The sequence below is a fragment of the Uloborus diversus genome, chromosome 5, assembly GCF_026930045.1.
Source record: "Uloborus diversus isolate 005 chromosome 5, Udiv.v.3.1, whole genome shotgun sequence".
NCBI lineage: Eukaryota > Metazoa > Arthropoda > Arachnida > Araneae > Uloboridae > Uloborus > Uloborus diversus.
Window position 1 is genome coordinate 84487622 of NC_072735.1, and position 27226 is coordinate 84514847.

Sequence of the window (27226 nt, forward strand, 5' to 3'; positions counted from 1 at the left end):
TTTTTATTAAAACCTTGCTTTGGCTAGGATCCATAAAAAAAAGTTCTGTTTCAAAAATAAAAGCATATGCAAAACATTTGCTGCAATAATGATTAAATTTAAAATTTGAATTCTTAGCACATAAGAATATGAGGGAGGACCCAAAAGAAACCGGACTAGTGGTGCAATGCCAATCCTAGATGTAATAGAGTGTTCTCCAACTTGATGGTTCAAGTAGAGACTTTCACAAACCAGCTGTGCAAGTGACATCAGTTTAGTTGATAATATCTGATCGTAGTGTTGGTTTTCTCAGGTGCTGTTGCTTTCCGCATGCTAACTCATTATAGCAGATTTAAAAGAACAAACTGTAAGATTGAAATTTTGCTTCCTGCTTGAAAAGTCGGCAACGGAATAGCTTGTCAAATGCTTCAACAAGCTTTCATGAACGATGTTATGATCTGTACACAAGTTTTCAAGTGGTATGTGCGCTTTAAATGTGGTAGCATTAATGTTGAAGATCACGCTTGCTCTGAGCGCCCTTCAACGTCTTGAAATAATGAAGACGTTGCAAAAAATCAGCCAAAAAATCAACGAGAGTTGTCGTTTTACGATTGACAAAATTTTAAAAGAAACAGGAGCAAGTTGGAGCTGGCGTGACGATCGGTAGAATGGTTCCTTCTCAATGATAACGCTTCCGTACACGCAGCCTTCACTATTAACCGCTACTTAGATTCTCAGGGGTGGCTAGTCGTTCCTCGACCCCTATATTTGCCGGACCTAGCCCCCTGTGATCTTTTTTCTGTTCCCAAGGATGAAAAAAATTCTGAAAGTGAAGCGTTTTGATGATGTAGAGGCTGCAAAAACTGCTTCGCAACGGGCACTGGACATGATCAAAGTTAAAGATTTCCAGGGGAGCTTCTAACAGTGGAAGAAAAAAATTAACAAGTGGTCATCTAAGGGTGAGCACTTTGAAGGAGACTAAAGAAATTTTGTGAATAAACTAATATATAAATACTAGGGGGCTATCGCCCCCTGCTCGCTAACGCTCGCCAACCCCTGCAACTGCTTACGCAGTTCCTTCGGATCGCTACGCGATCCGAGCTCGCTACACTCGCTCACCAAATATTGGTCTAGCTTTATCTGTATTAAAAAAGGGTAGTTTTTCTTTTCTTAATATGAATATCATAACACTTATGATTTTCATACATTTAAAAGGGGACAATTACTTTGACATGCAACTCGTGCATTGGATTATTATAAAAAAACAGTTTGCAATTAAATTATCTTTTGAGAGAAGTATGCAAAGGAACATTTTTGTACTAAAATTACAAACATAATATAATCTTTCTTTCCTACATTTACTGAATGCAAAAGAAATTGCAGTGAAAAAAAACCCTACAATGTTAAGACACTTAAAAACATTTCATGGTCATGTTCATTGTCAAAATATGTGTATATATATGTTTTAAAATGTCTAACAGTTGCAAAGAGCAAGCAACTTCTGACATTCTCTGAAAGCAGTGATTTAGTTTAAAAAAAATGTTAGAATGAGTGTTTTAAGAGTCAAGAAACCAAATCCAGTGGCACGACAGCTTATGAGGGCCAAGGCATACTGTACCCATCTAACTCCTTCTGACCAAGGACTCTGGGGTGCTAGGTAGATGTTCCAGTTAAGAGGTCAACCTAACGCAAAACCCCCAGGGTTTAGTTCCCAAGCATACTTGGTACTTGTTTTATCAACCCATTGAAGGAATGAACAGCTGAATCAATCATACCCAACCCAGAGATCGAACCCGGACCTGCAGCGTCGAAGGGCTACCACTGAGCCTCTGGGCTTCAGAGCACTTGAATATAATTTACGAAGAAGAGAGCAGTGGACTACGGAGTCTTTAGATGAAAGATCTGAATGCAGATTGGTCAGAAATGCTGCCGATACACTAAGGTGCACAAATTTACACCGTCTTCAAATTGAGAGAATTTTGCAAGTGTTTCCCAATACATTTAGGAATTAATCATGCACTTTACTGGAGAAAAGGGTTGACTTAAAACTAATAATTATAAAACTGGAGAAAAATATTAGTGTAGCAAAAAAAAAAAAAAATTATTGATTATTATATAACACTAATATTTGTCATAGTAAGGCATGGTCTCGCTAATCCTATCTATTCCAAAATAATAACAAACAACCTATTACAAATGATGTTTTTGCATTAAGGTCGTCCACCTTCTTTTCGTGGTAACCTATAGCAGGGCTGTGGAGTCGGATTGGTTTTATGGTAAAGGAGTTGGAGTTGAAGGTTTAAAATTTCAAGAGACGGAGTCAGTAATTTTCTCACAAAATTCGCAGCTCTCCCAATATTTGAGGAGTCACATCCGGAGTAAAACTAATTTTGGGTAAAGGAGTCGTAGTCTCTAAAAATCCTGTAGTTGGAGTAAGACATTTTTCCTCTGACTCTGCAGCCCTTGTAAGTAGGGAACTTTATTTTTTGTAAGCACTATGGTTAAGGGAAAAACCTTTCAACATTAACTTTACAAAAGATTTTAAAAAAAGGAAGAAAATCATAATACTTCTCTGCATACACGATAGAAAATTTCTGGGTTTTCAGATACTTGACTCTTGAATGCCTTACATATGACATGTCTGTGACTGAAAAGTGGTTTTGTCAAATCTAAAAAAATTTTATCAAAAGTTTGACTCTGTGCGTTATTTATAGTTATTAGGAAGGCTAATCTAACAGGAAATTGTTCACGTTTGAATTTAAAAGGCACGTTACTATCGTATAAAATAAGTGGTATTCGAGGATAAGTATCAGTGTTATTATTAGCATTTTTTTTAAATAAAATAATATTTTTCTCCAGTTTTATTACTATCACTGTCATTTCAACTCTTTTCTCAAGTAAAGTGCATGATTATACCGGAAATATGTTTGAGAACACTTACAGAACTCACTCGATTTGCAATTTGCGGTTCACGGCGTGCGTTTGCGTGCCTAATCCTATCGGCAGCATTTCTTACCGATCAGCGTTTAAATCTTTCATCTAAAGACTCCCAAGCACACTGCTCTTTTCTTTGTAAATTATATTCAAGTGATCGAAAACACTCATTCAAAAATCAAATTTCTAACGCTAGACATCTAACGCTTGAAGCGAGTCTGCAGCACTTGTAAACAACCATCGTCAACAAAGCGGATCGTTGCCAACGGAGAGAAAGAAATAAAGGCTCGTTTTGCGCCACGCATAAGCGTTTTATATATATAGATTTTAGAACAAAAATCCGGTTATTTTTGGGTCCCCCCCCTCGTATATTTGGAGTGAATTACATTTAACAACCTATTCCTATATCCTTCCTAAACTCCATTTTTTGGGAGTGCCCGTTAAAAGAGATTTTACTGCACAAAAAATACATACAGTAGAACCTTGTTCATCTGGCCTTCATTGATCTGGATCTTTGGATAACAAGGTTTAAATTTATAGACCATTTAAAAAACACTGCCTTCATATAGATAAAATTTTAAATATTGTGAGAGCAAAATTAGAGCTAGAAATACACCAAGCAGATTTTTTCTTCTTTTCACTTTCTTCTATATCCAATATATAAAAGAAAGTATTGGATTGGTGCAAATTTTTGAATTTCGAAGGATTTGAACGTTTTGAGGTGTGCCGAGTTCATTTCGACCATTTTTGGAAAATGTCTGTCTGTGTCTCCGTATATGAGTGTGTGTGTCACGCATGTGAGTGACCAGTTTTTTGTGGCTGCTCTTCAGCAAAAACTACTGCATGAAATCGAACGAAATTTGTACACATATGTGCCCCTATGTGAACTTGTGCCAACTGGTTTTTTGCGCGAATTCCTCCAAGGGGGGTGGAGCAATGGGACGTTTTTTGAGTTATGCATGCCTGCTGCTCCCCAGGAAGTAACTGACGCAAACAAACAAAAGATGTCACACATGTTCAAAACAGAAGACAATTGACCAATTCTTTGTTAACAAATAAGATATTTTTAAACTTCTTGTAAACATTTCTATGTAATTTGTCATAAAACATTGTTTTTATCATAATTTACGGTAAGTCATCTTATTTAAGGAATTGTTTTGCTTATTATCTAAATTACTTGAATTATCTGAATTTTCGATTTTCTGGATAACATTTGATCTCAGTTAGTTTTGATAAAAGAGGTGTTACTGCACTTTGCATAAACAATGACATTAGTAATAGAAGGTCTGTAGTTACCATGCATTACGCAGGCCAGCTGAGTTACTTCAAAATGAAGACAAGCATCGTGATTAATACTTACTGGGAGGCAAAAATCCTCAAAAGCAGGCTTTACAAATGTTGTATACTGATGCAAAATCTGATCAAGATCACGGCCTCTCTCTCTTGTATCACGTAACACTAAGCATAAAATAAACAAATATTTTTTAATTGGACTGCGTTTATCATTTGTTGTAATTCAGTTAACTTGTGCACAATATTGATCGAAAGCATTTTTATCAGCATTAAAAAAAAAAATTGATCACTAATAAACACACAGATGTGTTATAAAATGTTCTTCTAACATATAAGTGTTAGCTAACTTTACAATAATCACAAAAACTCTGAACTAGCCTAATAAATATAATGCAAGTAAAAAGTGCAATCGAAATTTGCTACAAATATTTCATCTAAATCCTAAAGCATTCATGTACATTGTTGGTTATACACAATAAGACGGCACATGCAATAAACATCAGTTTTGCATGAAAGTAACTACTACAGGGATTTTCACACTTAATGAAAAAAAAGGAGGGGGGGGACTTGAAGGACCAAAAGTAAAAAATAAGGGACTTTTGGGGATCTGTCATTTAGCTTTAAATATCAGTATTAAATAAAATATTTTTTATTTAAGAAAGAAGAGAGAAAATTAGCTTTAAAAGCTGAAGCAGTTTTACTAAACCAATCACATTGCAGGTTAAATAATATTTGCCAATAAGTGCATTTTGCATCATGAAATTCCTAGAAAAATTTTAATCCCATAAATTTACAAATAAAGTAAATATAGAAACTTTTTAAGTTTTGACAGATGGTTTATTCATAACTAAATATGAAATTAAAAAAAAAAAAATCCTGCAAGTCCAATAGTTTTTCAAGTGCAGAACAGAAAAAGGTACTTTTATGGCACTTTCTTAAAAATAAGTCTTGCTCCTACAGATTTGCTAACCTTACCAGGAAAAAAAGCAAGAGACTTTCACGGAACCTAGGCATCACATTTAATATGATATCTTTCAAATATAAATACAAATATTTCTGGAAAAAGAAAACTTTTTAGCCCTAACAGTGGAACTAAATTTTTATTATTCAACAGTATTGTTCATTATCCTTTTTTTAAGTCCAATTTTTAGTTGATTTTAATCTTAACATTTTAAAACTTGTTTTATTGATAATAAATAAATAAAAACGATTCTTACAACAAAACATGAGCTAATCTAAGGTATCACAGGTTAAAATAACTTCCAACTGTCAAAATATTAAAATAGTTATAACATGCTAAAGGATTGAAATCTCAAAAAGAAAAAAAAAAAGTGCAAACGTATTCATTGTTGACCTATAGGCACATTTCCAAAAGTAAATTATTTCATTAATTATTAAAACATAGAATAAAATCATCTAATCTTCAATAGTGTAAGTGCCAATTGTCCAAAATATTAAATAATTTGCAAGATGCAAAAGTAGTGTTTTGCTTTGAGGTGCATAGTAAACTAGACAAATGAGTAGTAGTTGGCAGCCTTGAATATGGAATTACAGAGAGGGGAGAACGCTGAAATAACAAGATATATATTTCCCTGTGTGTTTGCATACATATCTTCTCATTAAATTGAAAAATCTTAACAAATAACATTTGTAATAGTAGGCAATTCACCTGAAATTTGGGCCTAAATTGAAATAAAAAAAGAACTATTTATCAGATTTTTTCGAACTATAGCCTATGTTACTCAGTAAGAAAGCACCTTTCATATAGTGAAAGAATTTTTTAAATAGGTGCTGGGGTTCCGGAGATTACCTCGAACAAATTAACACACAAAAATCCGCCCTCTCTCTTTATAATATTAGTAAAGATATGAAATTTTCATTTAAATGGAAAATGATCAGCCAAATTCATTTCCCAATCTTGTGGAAAAACGTTTCTTTAAGATTTGACTTGAGAAAAGCCTTGAAAGGTCAGATAAAACGCAAAAATATTGAACAGTACAATAATTCTAGCTATCAACTGGGAATTGAGATGATACACTAAATAATGAATTGGGCAGGGTTTCCGCTACGGTCGCATTTTTCGCATAATGCGAAAACACTATCTGAATTGCGAAAATAAAGCAATGCATTTTCGTTTTTTTTTTTGCTCAAATAAAAAATAAATTTAAAAAAAAAAGGAGAAATGTATGATCCTAGAGAGGAAGCATGCATGGCGATAATCAACTTAATCTTTTTTAAATCTTAGCTAAGATGTTTAAACTACAATTAAGTTCAATAACTATTAGTCTTATCCAGCATTATGCAACCCCAATAACTGCTTTATTAGGAGGAGGGGACTGCAACGTTCTAAACACCAATCGTGTTTTCTTTTTTTATTTTATGTTTTTAAAAAATAGCTGTTGTACTTATTTCTTCAAAGATGTCACAGATGAAATATGGATTGTATTTTCAACTGGAGATGAAACACACTGAGGCATATATAAATATATGAGAATGTGTAACATTTTACCATTTTGCTAACATTTTCCCCTCAATTTTAGCTTTTATGCTAAAGAACTTTTGAACCCAACTTAAACCCTGGAATTGGGTTGATGAAAGCCTTCGAACAGGGAACAAAAAAGCTCATAACTCGTTTTTTATACAACGTAGAAATTTCGAACACATGCTATCTTCAGCAGAAATATTGGCGCTTTCGATAGACATATAATGTTAATATATGCACGTTTTTTTCGACCCCCATATTGGGGCATTTATGCGAGAATTCGGACTAAAATTGGAATAAAAAAGGAACTATCAATCGAATATTTTTCGAACTGGTCTATGAACCTCCCCAGTACCAAAATGAACAAAGGGTGAAAGTTTCAGCCAAATCTGCCGGGTAGTTTCTGAGATCTCAGGGGAAAAAATTTACCAACATCTATTTATATATATATATATTGGGTGAGTGCAAAACTTCGTGCGGAGTCTGTGAAAGAAATTCATACAGTGATTAGGCAAGCAAAACTCTTTATTCAATCAATGATACATTCTCCATCGTTGTCTATAATCTTCTTCCAACGTTCTGGCAGCATACGGATGCCCCGATCATAAAAACTGCGTGGTTTAGATTCGAAGAACGAAGACACAACGTTTTGTAAGGCATTCAAAGAGTCAAGTTTTTTTTCATTAAAATGATTTTGCAATGACCAGAATAAGTGATAATCCGATGGTGTGATATCAGGAGAATACGGTGGATGAGTTAGGACATCCCATTTCAGGCTGTTCAGTTTGCGTAGCGTCTGTCTTGAAACGTGTGGTCTAGCGTTATCTTTATGAAAGACTATGCCGTTGCGATTTGACAAACTCGGACGTTTCTGTTTTATTTCTCGGTTCAGATTAGTTGATTGACGACAGTACTTGTTTGAATCAATCGTTTGGCCGGCAGGGAGAAACTCAAAATAAATTATACCCTTGCAATCCCACCAAACACAGAGCATCACCTTCATCGGCTGCAAACTGGCCTTTGCCATTGCGTCACCATGTTCACCTGCCTGTTTCCATGTGCGTTTGTGCTGGACGTTGATGTACAGGACCCATTTTTCATCGACCGTCACTAATCGATCCAAAAATGGCTCGTTTTTGAGCCGCCCGAGTAAAGATACGGCAGCAAAAATTCGCTGGATCTTGTTGCTCTCGGTCAACAAATGGAGCACCCATATATCAAGCTTTAAATCGAATCTGATTTTTTTAAACGCCGAAAAGCGGTTGATCGGTCAACGTTAAGTGCTGTAGCAACTTTCTCTGTTGAAATTCGCAGAGTAATCTGAATTAAAGAACGCAAAACGTCGTCATCAATGCCGGAGGGTCGACCTGAGTGTGACTCGTCTTCCAGCTTAAAGTCTCCGCAACGAAATTTTGCAAACCATTTTTCCACAGTTCATTTAGCTGGTGCTTGATCTTGATAAACGTCTTGAATGTTTTTTATGGCTGCTGCAACGTTTATTCCATTCCGAAACTCGTAAAGCATAACATGCAGTAAATGCACTTTATCAACACTCATTTTAAAAGTAATCTTTCTCGAAGCAGTTTGTATCTGCACAAATTATTTTGATTGGAATGAAAGCTGCACACGTCACCTTTCCAACGATATGACTTACGTAGATAGTGGCATTAATGACAACACGTTACGCCCGTTCTAACGCCATCTATTGCAACTCCGCACGAATTTTTGCACTCACCCAATAGATACAGCGTTATAAATCCTTAGAAAGAACAACTGGTCCTGGAGACCAGTTAGCAGTAAGATTTACTGGTCCACAAACAGAATGACTGGTTCACTTCACTTGAAATGTAGTTTCATTTGATATATGGTTCCACATACAAAATGACAAACATTTAATAATAATAATAAGCATTAGATATAAAATGTAAATAATAAACATTTTATTTACAAGTTATTTTTAATGTCTCACAAATATTTCATAATATTGTTAATTGGTTTTAATTTAAAATTCATAACAGAATATTTTAACTAAAAAAATTACTGTAATATTATAGTAAAAACTTTAAAATGTTAATGTCATGACATTTCTTAATTGATGATGATTGACTGCTGGTCCCACGGACTACTGGATTCTACTTCATAGTGATCCAAAGCAAGTTTTCACTGGTCTTAGACCAGCAGACCATCAACGATTTCAAACGCTGATCATATGAATATTTTAAGTTCAAAAATATGAAAGAAATGTACAAAAATTTCATGCTATGTAACAATTTCAAAAAATTTACCTCGACGAGATAGTCTTGTATCAGGATCTGTATCTACAAAAAGTTTCATGTGAAATAGGTTTCTAATTTCAGGGAAATAGAAAACAAGGATGCCTTCTACTAAAACTACATCAGCAGGGTTGATAGTGAGAGACTTGTCAGCTTTCCTGAGAAAGAAATGAAATAGCAAGTGAAAGAAAAAAAAAACTGAAACAAATAAAAGGTAAATGTACCAATAATCGGATACTTATATCAGACATTAAATCAGTTAAAGTCTTCAAGAATTCTGTCATAAGATTTTTTATTCACCATTGCTTGCACCTTCATACATAGTTATCAATGGGGTTGCATGGAATACCATACTTTGCCAAATACTGTATACTAAATATTTAGTCAAAACAATAACCAAATAATGAATGGTAAAAATAAGAAATAATAATGTTTAATTGCACAGAATTACAGATGACTGCATACACCTGTCTCGGAGTTACAAGGAATCCCCTTTTCAATGCCAAATAAGCAAGTTTATTAGGGATGTGTCGTTCATGAACTGATGGGTCAAAAAGACCAACTCATTGAAATGAAAGGTGCAGTGCTAGCATCTAAAAAATGATCAGTCGTTCTTTTGAACGGTGATATTCATTTTAGTTTTTACTCTCTTATTTAAATTTTTTAATCCACCTTTTCTCATATCTTTTGATCGAACTTTTATTTTATAGACATTTTTTTTTCTTTCTATTTGTGACTAATACTTAAGAAATAATTCACTATTTTAAGTAGATCTTCTTTATTTTAACATTGAAAATGCTTCATGGGTAGTATTCAGTGATTTTTTAAACAAATTCTTTAATGTCAAGTCTGCTTAATTATATATATATATATATATATATATTTTTTTTTTTTTTTTTTTGATGAATAAAATTTCATCATCTATTGTTTTGGAATCAAATCTGCAACATTTGGAATAGAAATCACACCGTCATGTCATATTGAACCACCACTAGGTCACTCAAGAAATTATTGAACGAACTATAATAGCTTAATATATCTAAACCTAAGTAAAGTATTTATCATTAAGTTTTTATTGACATATTTCCTTACTGTTACGTAGTTTTACTTGTTTTTACTTAAAAGAATATTACGAATCAAATGAAACATTTTTAATGAATGCAAGTAAATCTTACAAAGAGATCACCTGCAACTATTTTAAATAAACAAAATCTTTCAAATTAATGAGTTCAATGATGGGTAAAAAAAAATGAACGAACTTCTGAAAACGGATCCTTAGAAAGAACGACATTGCCCATCTTTAGAGCTTATGGATGAAAAAACATACATCAGCATTTTGTCGAGACATAGCGTTACCAACAAACAGTTTTTAAATATCAGGCAAAAGTGCAGCAAAGGTATTAGAGAAGAGGAATGCCAAAACTACCTGATCTTACTTCATGGTAAGTTTCGTTGCTACATGGTTCATGGAACTGCATTTTACTAACAAAAAAAAAATTGTTTACTGCTCTTAACACCTAATTTATGTAATTGATAAATTCAAAAAGAAATAGCTCGTTAAGTACCATCATTTGTTCCTGTGATTTGATAACCTAGAAAAGTAGATTGTAGTTGAAAGAAACAATGTTTTACCCTGTTAGCACTTGGAGGTCCTGATAATATGATGCCAAAGTATCGGGTGGAGAATGATCCTGTGCTGAATAAGATGCATATTTGTGCACAAACTGTGCACAGGAGGAGGGGGAGGAGGGAATCACTTGCCTTGAATGTGACCTTTTTCCTTTCTATGGAACTAAACATGGAATTTTCGGGAATGTTTTTGAAGTTCTCAAATGTTTTAAATGTCATTAAATAGTTTTTTATTCTTTTTATTTAAGATTACTTTTCCCCACTTTTTTTGCCTTCAACTCTGCGTGAAATAATTCACACCCAGAGATAGCTTCATTAGAAACCCATCTTCCTAATAAGGCCAAATGGTCTTTGTTTTTTAAAACTGCTGAAAACTAATTAAAACTTAAATTTTCACTTGGTTTAATTATTTCTTCTTATTTTTCATGAGTCATCTGATGATAATGCAAAAGTTGGATCCAATTCAATTATGAATGAATGAGATCTTACATTCTGAATCTTAGGGTGGCTTTACTTGGTGCAAAGACCTAAAACAATAAAGGAGGGCTAGGGTGCCATGAAAATTTTTTAATTCATCAAAGGGTGTCAAGAATCAAAAGCGTACGCGAACCCCTGAACAAGATAATAAAATATCAAACCAAAAAAAATTTTTTTTTTTGTTGTTTTTAGCAATAAGACAACATGTCGATTAATGAAACAGTTGAGCAATACATGACGCTAAAATGGGCTATCATTTAAATACTACTAGGTATACTACGCTATTTTACACTGAATAAATATCACTCACAGACTATTAAATGTTTAATAAAATCGAGAAATGCATTCCAATAAAATAATTACATATTTTCAACAAAATAACATACGACATAGAGATGAACTGATTATCAGGTAATCAGCCAATTAACCGATTATTTTTAGGAGGCAAACTTTCAGCAATTAATCAGCAAAAAAAAAAAGTTTAATTAAAATTACTTTAAGAATGTTTAGAACAAGAAATGAATGAGTTCATAAACAATAATAAAATAATTACCTGGAATTTGACTTAAAATCATACACAGGTATTTGGACCACTTTTCCGGATAGAATTTCTTTTAAAACTTGATGCATTAATTCATTATCAAAAGCATCTAAAGAAAAATAGAAAAAGTTGTAAAAGTTATGGAAACCAATAGATTTTTAGAAATTGAAAATATTTTATGACATTGAAAAAGACTGAATAATATTAAACTGAGTGATATTAGATTAAGAAATGTAAAAGATCAAAATAATGATTCCATTATGCAATAAAGAAACCAGCCTCCACCTCCAAAACTCTTTCACTTCTTGCAAGCCATGAACAGGGCTTGTAAGTTTTTGATAGTTAACAATTTTTGACAGTTTATAAACTAAGGTTTAAACTGTTATATGAAAAACCCTTTCTGTCAAAAACCTATGTTTTTATGAGAAGTTTAATTCATAAGTAAAATTTAATTACTATTAATAAAGGCTTTCATTACTAAATATGCTGAAAGAAAAATTTTTATGTTCTGTTATCCAGGGTCAAGCCTTACCTCATGAGGAACGCACTAGAGTTTGATCCTCTCCCAAAATGATTATTTAAAAAATATTAATAAAAAATGAGCAAGTCTTTACAAATAACTTGCTATTGTTATTCCAATGTGATAAGGAAGGTGAATTCTAATTGTAACAGAGGGGACTTCAAACACAGATTTTGCTTCAAAAAACACACACACACCACTTTCTAAGACAAAAAAATTCTTAATCCATAATTTAATTAAATGTGCATGTAATAGAGGGGACAAAATGTCAACACTATTTGGTAAGCACTATAATTTATGTCAAAGTCTGAATAGGAGCTCTTTAAAAAAAAACTTGGTATTTAAAAATACATAAAATATGCTATATTTTTAAAAATCAAGACATGTAGTAGGAGCAAAATTTAAGGGTTTTGTGATCAGATTGCGACAGACAGGCCCACCCACGTGGAGTCTAAGTGGCATCAAAATTCTAATGGTGGAAAAGAGATGATAAGCTGTTAGTATGAGACTGTCGTTTTTTTGCTCAAATCCCTTCGAGTAAAATAGATTCATTTGTTCCACTGTCCTTGGAATTATCAGAAATTTTTGGAAAGATAACTTTAAAGTAGAGAAGAAAAACTTTAAATCCACTTATTAACAGAATAAAAAATAAGGAGCTTGCAAGGGGATAGTATTAGAAATTCAGAAATTTAAGGGCCCTTATTTTCTTTTCTTAAAAAGCAGGAATTTATAAGGAGCATACAAAGTCTGATGTGATCAACTACTGAGGAAACAATTTTAAATAAGATGTTACTACCCATTTATACTTTCCCAGAATCCCTTATGAACAGTGTCAGCAACTGAGATTATATTAAAAAATCTAATATCAAGCTGTAACAGAGAGGACTTTCCAACTGTGTTCCTTCTGTTACATATCCATGTCCCCTCTCTTACGGCTATATTTCTTCTAATTAGTAAAATATTTTCAAATTTTTACAAAATATGATTGAACTATTAAATTTTACTGTGTATACCTATTTTTAAGTTTGAAACTTTAATTTTAATATTTTGCATAAAGTGAACCTATTTAAAAATTCGTAACAGAGGGGACAAATTAATTGCTGGAAAGCTTTTTAATTTTAAAAAATAAAAATATTTGTTATATGAAGAAAATCACTGCACGTATATGCAGAAACAATGAACCTTCATGTATGAAATAAAACAGTATGAAAAATCACTATATTTTAAACAGTTATGGCTGTCTTAAAAAGTAACATTTTTAAAGTGAGAATCAAAATCAGAAATATCTCAAATTTTAAACACATGCATGTCTGTCAAAAACAGTCACTCAATCCCAGAAACTTCAATAAATTTTCTTCAAAATGATATTAAATCTAAGGTTAATACTTTAAGTTCAAAAAACTATGTTGTGGTTTCAGTTGGTGTGAAACAACATGGAATATTTTTTACTGGCTACGTGAAATTTCTGCTGGCTACCACTTATTTATTTTTTTTTTAATTCCTAGAGCCCAGTTCATCATAATACTAACTATATCCTTTATACTCAATCCCTTTAGTTAAAAAATATCCCCAACCCAACCAATTTAATTTAATGGTTACACCTTCAGACACTAGATTCTGTATCTCCTTTTGGGCCCTAAATTTGGCACTAAGAGATTGGAGACACTGCTTCAATTTGTAGTAAAATCAACATTTGAGGCAGTGAGAAGAAAAGGGATGTAAGTGTACATTTTCAAGTTTTGAGTAAAACACATTTAAAGATAACGTCCTAAGTAGGCTTTCATTGATTTTTTTTTCTAAATCATGCTGTACAGCAGCATCTACCAGGACTACTAGTACTATCTCTTGCTCCAAGACAGAGGAGGGGTTCACCCACTATTTATACTGTTTATCTCCAAATTTTTAATTTTGCCACTTACATCCCTTTGCTTCTCACTGCCTCATTTGATCTCGCACAAAAAGCCTTTTTTGATTGCTTAACCTATACAAAATTTAAACATTCTACAGCTTACTGTTGGTTAGTCATGCCATGCACATTAGGATGGTTCGAAAAAATCGATTTTTTTATTTTGAAATCGTGTTACCTCTCAAAAGTAGTAGTTTAATACCCTCAATTGAGGAGAAAAAAAATGAGTTGACTTCTTCAGTTCACGCAAAAGGCTGAAAGTTTGAAAAAATGTGTTAAAAATTTAGTACTTCAAAAAAAATTTTTAAAAATTAATTTTTATAGTGCAACAACCATAAATTAACAGTATATGGCAAAATTTGAACCTAAAAAAATATTTCATAGCTTTTATGTGAGATATTTTGCTCTCGCATAGGCTTTCAAATTTTAGCCTAATTCAAGGCGCATGTGTGCGAACTAAAGATCTTATGTAAAGACTATGAAATATTTTTTAGGTTCAAACTTTGCCATATACAGATAATTTATGGTTGTTGCACCATAAAAATTAAAAAAAAAAAAGAATATAATTTTTAAATTTTTGAAAAATTCAATTTTTAACGTATTTATTCAAATTTTCATTCTCATGTGCGAACTGAAGGTGTCAACTCAAAAGTCTTTTCATTTTTCCCCAATTTAGGGTATTATTTTAAGAGGTAACGCAATCCTGAAATAAAAAAAAATTGATTTTTTCGAAGCAACCTAATGCACATAGACCTCAAGAGAAAACTTGTAATAATAACTCAGAGATTCATTCAGAGGTAATTAAAATGGAAATTCAGACCGAAATTTGAGACAAATTTTTTTCCCGTGAATGCAATATTTCTTTACTTTGTCCAGAAAAAAGGATAAGACTATCATAAAAAATCAATTTTTAAAAATAATTAAAAATTTTCAAGAAAAAAAACTTTGGTTGAAGGAAAGAAATCTGGTCAAAATTAAGTTAAAGGACATTTTAGCAAAAGTGATCAATGCAACATTTCTCACCAGGATGATCAAAATTGTATTTCCCTTTGGAAGCTTTCTTCTTCTCTTCTGAACTTAATTCTTTATAAAAACTATCTTGGCTGATGCAAATTACTTGACGTTGGCCAACCTTCTCCATTATTTTTTGACACACTGTAGACTAGAAAAAATTCAAACAAATTTCACAAAATATTAACATTTGATAAAAACAACAACATAACACTAAAAATGTACAGTAGAACCTCGTTTTATGCGGTTTTGACTATATGGGGTTTAAGATTTGACAGCTTTATTTTATTTTACGCGGCTATGCAAACAGATAAAATTTTCCCCTTTTTTCAAAATCCTAACTCCTAAAGATTGCAGATTACACGTAATCAACTGCATTTTGGTGTGCTAATAATCCAGCTTGGGCCACCCACTGGAGACATTTTATGCGATTGGTTCCTGAGCCCTTTCCAGAAACTCACTGGAAGAAGAGCTGGAAGGGAGGCCAAAAACCAGCAAGGATACCGACGTCGGTGACAGAACCAAAAACGTTCATATTGAAAAGTTTGAACCATTCCTAGAGAATGGAAATGATCTTTCTGATTTATTAGTGATGGAAGATTCTATCATGGAAATGACGCAAGTGATCATGGATGCGTTAATGCTCAACCAAGAATTACAGAGAAAAATTCTTAATGACAGCCAAAAGACTATCATAGCCAGCTCCTCTTTATAAACAGAGCACGAAATTGATTTATGTTTTCTTTATAGATGTTGAGCATAAAAGTCGATATAAGTACACATTAAACTTATTATACAATAAGTCATCACTAGAATGAAGTATTTTGTTACCAAAGTAACCAAAGCCCTATTTTAACATGAGTATTAGGCCTTGATTTATGCGGCATTTCCAAGGAACGTAACCCCCGCCTAAAACGAGGGTCTACTGTAGTTAGTAATGTGGACCCGTTAAATACCCAGGAAGTAGGTAAATATTTTTTGTGTATTTACCCAAGGTTTGGGCAAATACCCAAAAACTAGGTATTTTACAAAAAAATGCAAAAACTGAATGGGAATTTTGTTTTTTAACTCTAAATATGAAATAGTTGGTAAAATTGATACATACAAATACATTACACAGTTTATAATATTTTTTTATTGAAAGACTTGATGAATTTATGAAAGAAACATTATGTGAACTAAAGAATCTTTCTTTTCAATGTCATAATTGGAGAAGTATAAGCAATTCAATGATGAACTTCAGGATTTCAAAATCACAATCTAGGTTAGTCATATCCAAAAAAAAAAGGGAAGCATGAGGGATGTTTGGAAGCATAAACTGAAAAGTTATTAAGACTATGACGTTTTTCATTTTATTGCTGTTTAAGTGACAATGTGACAAATATAAAAACAGTTTTCACATTAATAAGCATAATGCCCATTCCTTTCTGCTTCAAAGAGCCGCGAAAATTTGAATGGTCCCCGAATGTTGATCTTTCTATTCTACTTTTGAATTTATGATTTGCCTTATTTGTGTATGGTTGTAAAATTACTTTAACGGTGTAGTTATTCAGTAGTACTAAATAACATTCTAAACTAATGTATTTATACATTTTTTTAACTTTTTTTTTTGGTTTTTACGCAGTCGGGTTTTTTGTTTTTATTTAATAATTTTTTATTTTACACTCTTTAGTTGATTTTCATTGACTTAGTCATTATGATTATAAGATGGTACATTTCACAACCTTGTCATTTCATTGGGAGAGTTTGTATCATGAGGTTTATGAAGTAACTTGCGGTGGTCTAAACTACAGATAATTAGTCCCTCTAGGGGCTTAACTCCGCTTAAAGCTACATGTGCTTGACCTTCGGCAAAAATGCGCGAACTTTGGTCAACCACAGCACAGCTGTATAAACAGCTTGTATAACTCATGATGACGCAAAATCGGAAACGTCGTCAGTCAAATCTTCTTTCTTTTGGTGCTTAATTGCACAGGTATATTTTGATGAGGAATATAATCTGTGCGCTTTGCTTCCCTTACGCATGATATATATTTTTATTATTTATAAACAATACATGAAAGAATTTACATCACAAAGAAGGGAAAGTTCAACCGGAGCGGGGGTGGGAGTCGAACCCACCACCTCAAGTGTGCCAATGTCAAGCAGTCACTCAGACTGCTCGGCCACAGAGGCCCCCTGTCACTTAAATCTTTCTCGTAAAACTAAAAAAGCATGTCAAGAAAGTACACATCACGAAACTCAGTCCCTTGAATCAAAACAAAAACAAATGCAACATGTTTAGGAAATGAAAATCGAATTAGTCGACTTTCTTTCTTTTGGTGCTTATTGCACGGGTTTATTTTGATGAGGACTACAATCTGAGTGTCTTGCCTCCGTTATGCATAATATATTTTTTATTACAGTACAGATTGCATATAAAGAACACATGAAAGAATTTACATCAGAAAGAGGGGAAAGTACATCCGGAGCAAAGGTATCTTGCCCCACCGCCTCAAGTGAGAGAAGCAATCGCTCTGTTTCTCCTGGTCAATGGCGTCCATGTCCTGAACACACACGCTCATACACACAAGCATTTACACACATACACACACGCCTATGTGCATACAAACAGGTCTACGCACACACACAAGCTTACACATGCACGCGCGCCTACACATACGCCTGCACACACACCTATACACATGTAACCGCCCAGGAGGAGTGGTAGGTTTGGGGGGACAGGAGCTGTTTCTAGAAACAATAGCCCCCAATGAGTAGGGACCTGTTGCAACTCGTGATTGCGAAAAACATAATTTGAATTCAAAATTTCAGAATTCAAGTTAATTTTTAATCTTTTCTTTTTTTAATTTTATTATAACACTTTAAAAAATGTTGGGTGTGAAATTAGAGACGTACCGAGTACTCAGTAACTATTCGGTACTCGGGCAATTTGCCGAGTACTCGGTACTCCGCCAAATTTAGATCAGATACTCGGCCAATACCGAGTAGTTGCAAAAAATTGAATATTGTTCAAGACAGATATTACAATTAATAATAAGCGCAGTATATAATATACAGTCGAACCTTGATATCTCGAACCTCCATATCTCGAAACCCTTGATGTCTCGAAAAAATATTTTTCCCCTGCATTTTATATAAATAAAATGCAACCCCTATGTATTTTCCATAGTTATCTCGAAATTTATTTTTCGAAACCCTTGATATGTCGAAATTTTTGCACAGAAGCAAGTTTCAGTTGTCTTTGGCAGTTTTTGTAGTAAAATCTGTTCCAGGGACCAGTTTCCATCTCTCTTCTTGGAAAATTTGTGATTAGGGGATTGAAGCAAGATAATAGGGGAGTGTTGGTATGAAAGGGGTGCTGTGTTTTCCCCAGAGTTTAGAATCTTTGTGCATTTCTCTCGAACATGTTGTCCATTTTGAGGAAAGGGGGTTGATTTTTTGCCAGTCACTTTTCAAGTGAAAACAGAAAATGCGTTCCTCATTTTCATCTTTCTGCTTTTTTAACTCCTACAAAATGGCTGTTGAAAAGTTTTTGAATGTGGGGAGCTACTAGTTGAAGATAAGAATTTTTAAATTTTTAGGTAAAAAACCAAGTTGAAATTGTTGTTCATTTCAAAATCTCTTCCTTTGCACTTTCGACAATTATAAAATTTCAAATCTAGTAAAATATTGAAGATTACTTTATTAATCGTAATTCAAAGTGGTCTCATAGTACATATATAAATGCATATAGCATACATGTGTGTAATTGTGAGGGTTTCTAGTGTAATTTTTTAAAAACCTTGATAACTCAAAAACTCGATATCTCGAAATTTTTCCCCCGTCCCGAGAGATTTGAGATATTGAGGTTGTACTGCACTGCAATCAGTAACAATTCAAATTTACAAGCCAAGGTCAAATTTTGAGAACAATGAAGTTTATATCGCTTCAATGGAATAAACCTTTATTTTAATGTCCCAAAGTAAATAAAATTTATTTATAAAAAATTGGGCAAAAAAGGTAAGCATAAAAAATATGGAATTTTTTATATCATTAAATGGATTTTTGCTACACACAAAAATTATTTATAAGGAATATAAAAATAAAAGCAAACAAAACAACGTTAAAAGCACAAATGTGCAGGAACACTGCAGACATGTGTTTTGGCATTACAAGAAACGCCTTTTTCAATTCATAAAATGTGAGCTCATGGATTTAAAGACATCCGACAAAAGTTGGATTTTTTTTGTTGAATGTCTTTACGTTCATTAACTCACGTTTTATGCCCTGAAAAAGATGTTCCTTGTAATGCAGAAGCAGGTATCTGCAGTGTTCCTGTATTTGCTTTTAAAAATTATTTATGTTAGGCGGACTAGAACTATAATAGATTGGTATAATTTGTTTTAATTCCAACTTGATTAATCATACCTTTTATTTATTCGTTTATTTTTAATTTTAAAAATAACTTTTTTCTAATATTTTTGACACAAACAAAATCCTTTAAATAATGCATAATTAAATTTCAGCTGGAATTTTGTTTTAAAACTATTATCTGGACATGAAGGTCTATACTACTATACCAATAAGTTCAAAATGTACTACGTATGTGTCGGTGGTTCTTCTTAAAACAAAATTGGTACTCGGTAACTTGGTACTCGGCCACAGTACTACTCGGTACGTCTCTAGTGTGAATTTAAATGTATTAAGTTCAATAGAAAAATTCTGGTCCAGTCGGGGATCCCCGACTAGCCGACCTTGCCAGCCCGCCCCTGGTTAGGCATATCCAACACATTTAATGTGAATATCATACTAGACTGCTAAGTTGTGTTTCACACAATATTCTTTAAGTATTTGGTCAAAATACAATTTTTGGATAAAAATTTATTGTTTTGCATATGGTTTGTATATATTATATATATATATATATATATATATATATATATATATATATATATATATATATATACATTGTGGAATATAGAAAAGTATTTTAGTTGAATATAAATTTTTGAAATAAGTGCCCGTGTATTTTACGTCACCAAAAAAATGATACACATACACATCTACCCCTCAGTTTCCACTGAAGATAGGTTCTGCACAAAACCATGTTATTATTAGTCTAACCATCAATGAGATGGAAAGGGTTATAGTTACAGGCAGAAATGTACGCATCTGTTAGTTTTCAGGGATACCAGCTTTTACAAATGAGCCGCTCAGAAGCCAATGCGGTTAAGTCCATTTTTGGACATTTTCTGATTTTTGGAAATTTTGACGAAATAAATATCAATCTTTTTAGTTATTAAAGGATTTACTCGTTGGTTATTTTTTTCAAGGTTATACAGCACTTTTTTTAATAGCTTCTGAACATATTGTATAATAATTTCAGAAGCCATTGTGAATAAGTCCACCTTTTATCAATTCGCAACTCCAACGAACTATAGGGGGCACTGAAGTCAGTCTAATGGCGGACTTAAAAACTAAAACAAACGCACATGGTAACGAAGAAAATGTTAAAAGTATTGTGATTTTTGTTCGTACGTATGATTTTTTCGCTTTATTCTTTTTAAATTAATTTTCAAAGTCTTGTGGATATTCTGGCCCACGTAGAAAGAAATGAGAATTCAAGAAGCATTACTAAACGTCAAAGATTAATGCAAACTACGTAGTTCGTAGTTCTAAGCAGCTATTTCCACGATGTTGAATTCGATATTTATCAATTCTTGATGAAACTAAATAATAATTGTGGCCTGACAAGAATAACAATTAATGCTAGAAAATTCAATATGACATTACAAATTGTTATCGAAAGAAGATGATACTTTTTTGCCTTGCTTGGCTAGCGCTTATTGTTTTCCATTTGTCATCGAGTTATTTCTCTCGAATTCCCGAATCGGTTAATTTAAAAATTTTCTGTTTTGATTTTTCTAATTTCTGAGTTACGATTTAATTGTGTCATGTTATGCAAATCATCAACAAAATTCTCACGGATATATGGTGGTAGTTTTCTTTTCAGTTGATTGACCATTATTTCTTTTCACTTATCGAATTCTGTAATCTTACTACCATTTTATTCCACTCATGATAAAAATTAAAAATGGTTTAACTAAAAACGCGAAATCTCGCCAAGGCTACTTTGCTCGTACTATACTAAAACTATAACCCTAAACAAATTTGGCGAAACCTTTCAGCTGAGAATAAAAGGAATAAAGTTAATTCTTTCTCGGTTATTCATTTTGTTCTACGATAATATATTCAAGAAAATATTCTGCATACTGTCCATTCCAACTAAATGCTGCTGTAAAATACGGTAAGTTTAATTAATTTAAGATTAAAAAAAACCCCATATTCTTACAAATTCATAAAAAACAATAAAATTTTTTACCTTGTATAACGTTATCCAAGTTTGTTAATCTAGAATTTTCGCTTTCACCAATTATTAAGAAAATAATGAAAACTAACATTATTTTGAGAAGCTCGAGAATACTACTAAGGGACGAATTAATTTCTGTAGCTGAAAGCAAACTAAGACACATCGATTGCGTTAATAAATACTCAGAACATACTGCCTGTGTTTACGTCAACAGACACACGTGAAACGTAACGTGGCAATGTTTCAGTTTCATTTGCAGTTTTGTAAATCAGCGCAAGGTAGCGTATTCGAGCGCTGGAGTTCCGAATATTTTTTTACATAAACTTTGAAATAAAAATTAAATTATTCTTCTTCCTTTGATATTTGTTGGCAACACTGAGAAACAAGAAATTCATTGTACAAAAAGTCATAATCCCAGTGGCAGATACTTGAATTCAGATCTTTCTATTGCAAAAATGTATAACCTGTATGTCGAACAATGTAATGAAGAGCAAATTGTACCAGTAAAGGAAAAGTTTTATTACCATATATTTTCGACGAAAGTTAACTTACAATTTAAGCAACCTTCAAAAGATGCTTGTTCAAAATCTGATTATTTGGTAATAAAAAACAATCTACAATAGATGAAGAAAAAAATGAAGCTGAAGTTGAACATGACGAACATTTGCGAAATGCAGAAATTGCCCGTAATAGAATAGTATGGCTAATGATCGACTAAGAGCTTCAGACGAAATATACGCGTTTAGTTTTGATTTAGAAAAAGCATTACCATTTCCGATACTATCCACATCAGTGGCTTATTACAAGAGAAACTTATTTATATACAATTTGGTTGCCATGATTTAAAGACTAACGAGGGCTACATGTATGTTTGGCCTATAACCCAAGCATCGCGGGGTTCACAAGAAGTGTCATCGTGTTTAACTAAACACATTAAACTGTACGCAAAGGATTTTCAAAAAATTATAATGTATTCAGATTCATGTTCAGGACAGAATCCACAAGAATTTCTTTCCACAAAACCATTGGAAGAAGCTGTTACCAACAGAAAAAAATCAACAAGTGGACTAACAGTCAATTAATTGGCTTAATATGAGATGCATAAAATTGGAAAGGTCAAACCCAAGCAGCATTAAGTTCAAACATAATTTTGACGATACCTTTCATGAAATTGATATTAAAAAAAAAAAGAAAAAATAGGTGGCCAGTGAATTTAAAAAATATAACTCAACCTATATTCAGAACAATTTCAAGAGAAACAAAAAAAGACATCATATGTTTATTAAAGTATACACCTCCAATTAAACACAACTTTTACAGGACATTAAGGACAACACATGGAGATCAAGATTTACATTTAAATAACTCGTAAGAAGATGGTGTTTGTTATGATGAATAAACATAAAACTTATGATAATAAATGTTATTTTATTATTTTTACATAAATTTCTTATATTTTTCATCTGCCAAATGGTATAAGTCCTAAAATTTTTAAGATGCTGTCATTATTTCAATAAATACTTACGTTTTTATTTACACATCCTGAACATATCTTGTTTTTTTGCAGAGTTTTCATTTCGAAAAAAGATTTTATACACTTTTCTAATTAAATTAATACACCAAGAATTTTAAAAACTAATGTATCAAAAAACATTAATTTTCTCAAATTTTGTGATTTGGACTTAACCGCATTGGCTTCTGAGCGCCTCAAATATGTGTAAGCCTCTAAATTACGCAGTCACATTTAAATACGTGCGAAACACAAGTATTAAATTTTTCCACTCTTTTAGATTAGACTGGTTGAAACTGGACGTTTAGATTCAACAGCAACCATGGGCAGACAGTAATTAGATCATATACCATGATCAGGACTGCCAATGCTAATGTTTCTTCTCAAGCTCTTAGGTTTTTAACTCTGAAATCTTGGGTTTTTGTTTGAAATTCTTGCATTAAGTGTTAAATTGCTACCCAGTAACTGTAGAGTGTGGGAATTTCATTCAGAACATTCACTAAATCAAACAAATTTTATACCAAGGACTGATACAAGGGAGGGGCAATCGCCCCCTCCTTGAGCTGAGATGCAGGACCTCTCCACTGGTATTTTTTCGGTACTGAAGCTCCAAAAATGTAATTTTAAACGATTTTCAATAATGTTACAAAAAAAGAGTCTCTGTCCAAATTTTATACCATTTGTAGTTTTAAAAATGCAGGGGCACATCTCTTAACACTAAGGTGATAGGGATCAGAATTTTTTACAGGATGTTTTTCAAAATTCCTCAGCTCAAATTTTACAATCTTAGATGACATTAAGTGGGGTCCGAGAGACTCTCCCCTGGAAAGTTTTTTAAATTGAAGTCCAAAAAAAAGCAATTATAAAACACCAATAATGTTAAGGTTAAAGGATGCGATTCACTCCTCCAAAATCTTGTACAAATAGAAGTTCCAAAAAAAACCTTAATTTGAGATGATCTTCTATGTTAGGAGGTGGAGGCTTGTAAATTTGTAAAAGGGTAAGTATCTGAAATCAATCGAACCTCCTTGAATAGTTTTTGGATCCATCCCTGTTTTATAGAATAAAAGATTCCCAAAACATAGGATTCCAAAAGATTTGATGAATTCCGTATAGTTGGATAAATTCATATACGTTAAAATCATGAGTGATTCAAATCCGAACAGTACTATACTTAAAAGAAAATACTACAATGTTAAATTCCAAATTTGCAGAGGAGGCCTCTTTTCAATGCAAAAGAAATAAGCTTATGGATGGAAAGACATTAATGGTACACTTATTTTATTGTTTTTTTCACATAATTTTAATGAAATCTACAAACACGTAGAGTTTCATAAAAGTTACATAACTGTACAAATTTGCAAATTATTGGTATCAAGAAATCCTTTTTCCAATGCAGAAAGAAGTGTCTGACAACATGGTTTAGTGAGCTCCATGAGTAAGAAAGACAAAAACTTACAGTAAATTTTACAACTTTAATAACAGGTAAAAGACAAGAAAATTTTTTAACAGAAGAGAACGAGTTTAATAATAAGAGGGAGTAGGACGAAATTGGAAATGCTAAAGAATTTTAGGAATCCGATAGCAAATGGTATGATAGAATTGCAAAAAAAAATCGCTCATACTTAAACCGAGCGCTGTTGCGCACATTTCCAACGCTGTTTTGTTTCGGTCGTGCGTCTAGTTTCATCAAAAGTTAAAGCGCAAGTGACTTTTCTTACCTTTTAGAATGGACAAAAATTAATCAAAAGTTAACTACATCCGAAATGTTGAATAGAAAATTGATTCTCTGTTCGATGAATTAATTCTACTAAATGATGAATTAATTCCACTAAAACGTAGGAAATCAAAACACAAGATTATACCTTTCCAGAAGCAGTACCACCGGCAACTCCTATTAAGAAAGGACTTCTTGAATCGAAACCATTAAGCCCATTATACATCTTATTGCCATTGATTTGTAAAGCCATTTTATAAAACTTTAAGGTGGAAAAGAAAAGAAATCTTTAAGTTTTAACAAAGAGCGATTACATCATGCAGCAGAACTATCAAACAGAAAGCATGAACTTATTATGTACGGTGACAGTGAAGAGAGATATTCACTGTTAAACTATATACAGTTGCAAGGCAACTCTCCATCCTTGTTATATATAATATATATATATATATATATATATATATATATATATATAAGGTAAGCAACGCTCCACTGAAATAATTCTTCTGCAGGAATTTTGAATCACAATCAAATAATAATGCTAGTGCTTACTAGCTTGTACTTGGGGCGTGGTAGCCCGATCGGTAGAGTGTCGGATTCGGGGCCAGAGGGTCCCGAGTTCGAAGACCCACCGTCGTCATTAAAGGGGACTGGCGACGTTAAATATGCTCGTGGTCTCAATGTCCCTCCAAGTGAAACGATAGCTCTGGGGGTGCTAGCACCAGGTTGCTATTAGCTCCTGATCTAGTTCTAAATTCTCATTAACTGTTCGATCCGGCGATGGTGCTGCCATCTATCGGTATAAAAAAAAATAATGGAGGCAAGGCACTTAGTATGGTTGCATTCGACGAAACTCACCGGTCGACCGGTAAGTAACTGGTTATTAACGAAGCGTTCTATGATCAACGGGTTACCACAGCAGTTACCATTCTAAGCAGTTGATTGGTTGATTGGAGTGATCATTAGCTGTCACGTGATTAACTAACCGGTCGCTTCCGGTCGAGCTCGTCGAACGCAACCTATGCAGTCCTCGACATAAAATACAATTGTAGTCAAGCGTAACTCGGAATCGAAATCAAAGCTTGTACTTGCAAGCTTGCTGTGCTAACTATGCTAGTGCTGACGTTTTTTTTTTTTTTTTCATTCTGAACAGGGGCGCAATAGTGAAGGTAAAGTAACTATAGGTGACGCTGTAAATAGGATAGAAGGGAAAGTTGCTGCTATGAATTATTATTTTCCTCGATTGTTTTTTTGTGAATTTCTTGTCATTTATTCAAATGTTATTTTATGCTTGGCTTGCTGGGATAGAGACATGGATAAACCGAATAATCTACTCCGATTCCGAGTCACAACTGACTACAACTGTATTTATGTCGAGAACTGCATACTAAGTGCCTTGCCTCCATTATTTAATATACCGATAGATGGCAGCACCATCACCGGATCGAACATTTAATGAGAATTTAGAACTAGTCCAGGAGCTAATAGCTACCTGGTGCTAGCACCCCCAGAGGTATCGTTTCACTTGGAGGACATTGAAACCACGAGCATATTTAACGTCGCCCAGTCCCCTTTAATGACGACGGTGGGTCTTCGACCATCAAGGTTCGAACTCAGGACCCTCCGGCCTCGAATCCGACACTCTACCGATCGGGCTACCACGGCCCTAAGTGTGGACCAGTGCTAGGATTTGCAAAACATAGTTCGGAAGAAATTCAATTTAATTTTAGCGGCGGCAAATTGCGTTATTTAAAAGTCTTTTAAAAATATTAATATCTGTTTCAGTGCCATAAGTTGCAATACTTTGATGTTGAGAAAGATAATTTGAAGTGTGTACCAGTGCTTGGATATATAAAACCCAGTTTGGAATTTAAGTAGAAACTCACTTTAGTTTTAAGCACTTTATAATTATTTTTATTTTATTTACATCAACAACATAAGAGAAGCACACTCAGATTGTATTTCAGTTACTGTTCTCAATATAAAAAAAAATCAACGGTCAAAGAAACTCATTTTGAAACAGCATGTATTATCTACCATGTTAAAATCTGTTCTGCGTCTCTTTCAATGTGAGTTTATTGCGAATGTTTACAGCAAGCAGAATTTTCCAAACGTAACAATACAGACGTAAATTAAGATTCAGAAGAAACCCTACGAAAACGGAAATATTTCACAACACAAAAAACAGTAAATCGTGAAATTAAAACGAACTAAAACTTGAAACAGCAATATTTCGCATTGCAATTTCTACCTCACAATTTAAAGGGGCGGGCTCTGTTTACATTTTACTCGGGGTTGCTTTAAAGTATCCAGGTCACCATGCTGTTTAATAGAACGCGCTCGTTTTTATTTCTCATTTCGCCAATGTACTGTAATTGGTTTTGTTCGACGATCCTAACCGGTTGCTAACCGCTGCGTTCTATCATCAACCGGTTACCGTATTAATATGAAGCACGTGATCGATTAACCTGTAGCTACCAGTTCAGCTCGACGAACCTCACCGGTTACTATTCTAAGCAGTTGATTGGAGCGCGTGATCATTAGCTGTCACGTGATCAACTAAAAAGTACCTACCGTAACGTAAGCATTGAGAGAGTTTCAA

General features: G+C 33.2%; 1 protein-coding gene across 1 annotated transcript in view; it reads right to left on the bottom strand.

The window, feature by feature from the left end:
• LOC129222000 (uridine-cytidine kinase 2-B-like) overlaps positions 1-24850 on the bottom strand; it is a 52504-nt gene extending 27654 nt beyond the window's left edge. The window contains exons 1-5 of the mRNA XM_054856413.1: positions 24773-24850; positions 15058-15196; positions 11621-11717; positions 8974-9119; positions 4274-4371 (exon numbers count right to left, since the gene is read on the bottom strand). Of these exons, the coding sequence (XP_054712388.1) occupies positions 4274-4371; positions 8974-9119; positions 11621-11717; positions 15058-15196; positions 24773-24850 (558 nt within the window). The remainder of the gene's footprint in view (positions 1-4273; positions 4372-8973; positions 9120-11620; positions 11718-15057; positions 15197-24772) is intronic.
• Between the last annotated feature and the right edge of the window lie 2376 nt (positions 24851-27226).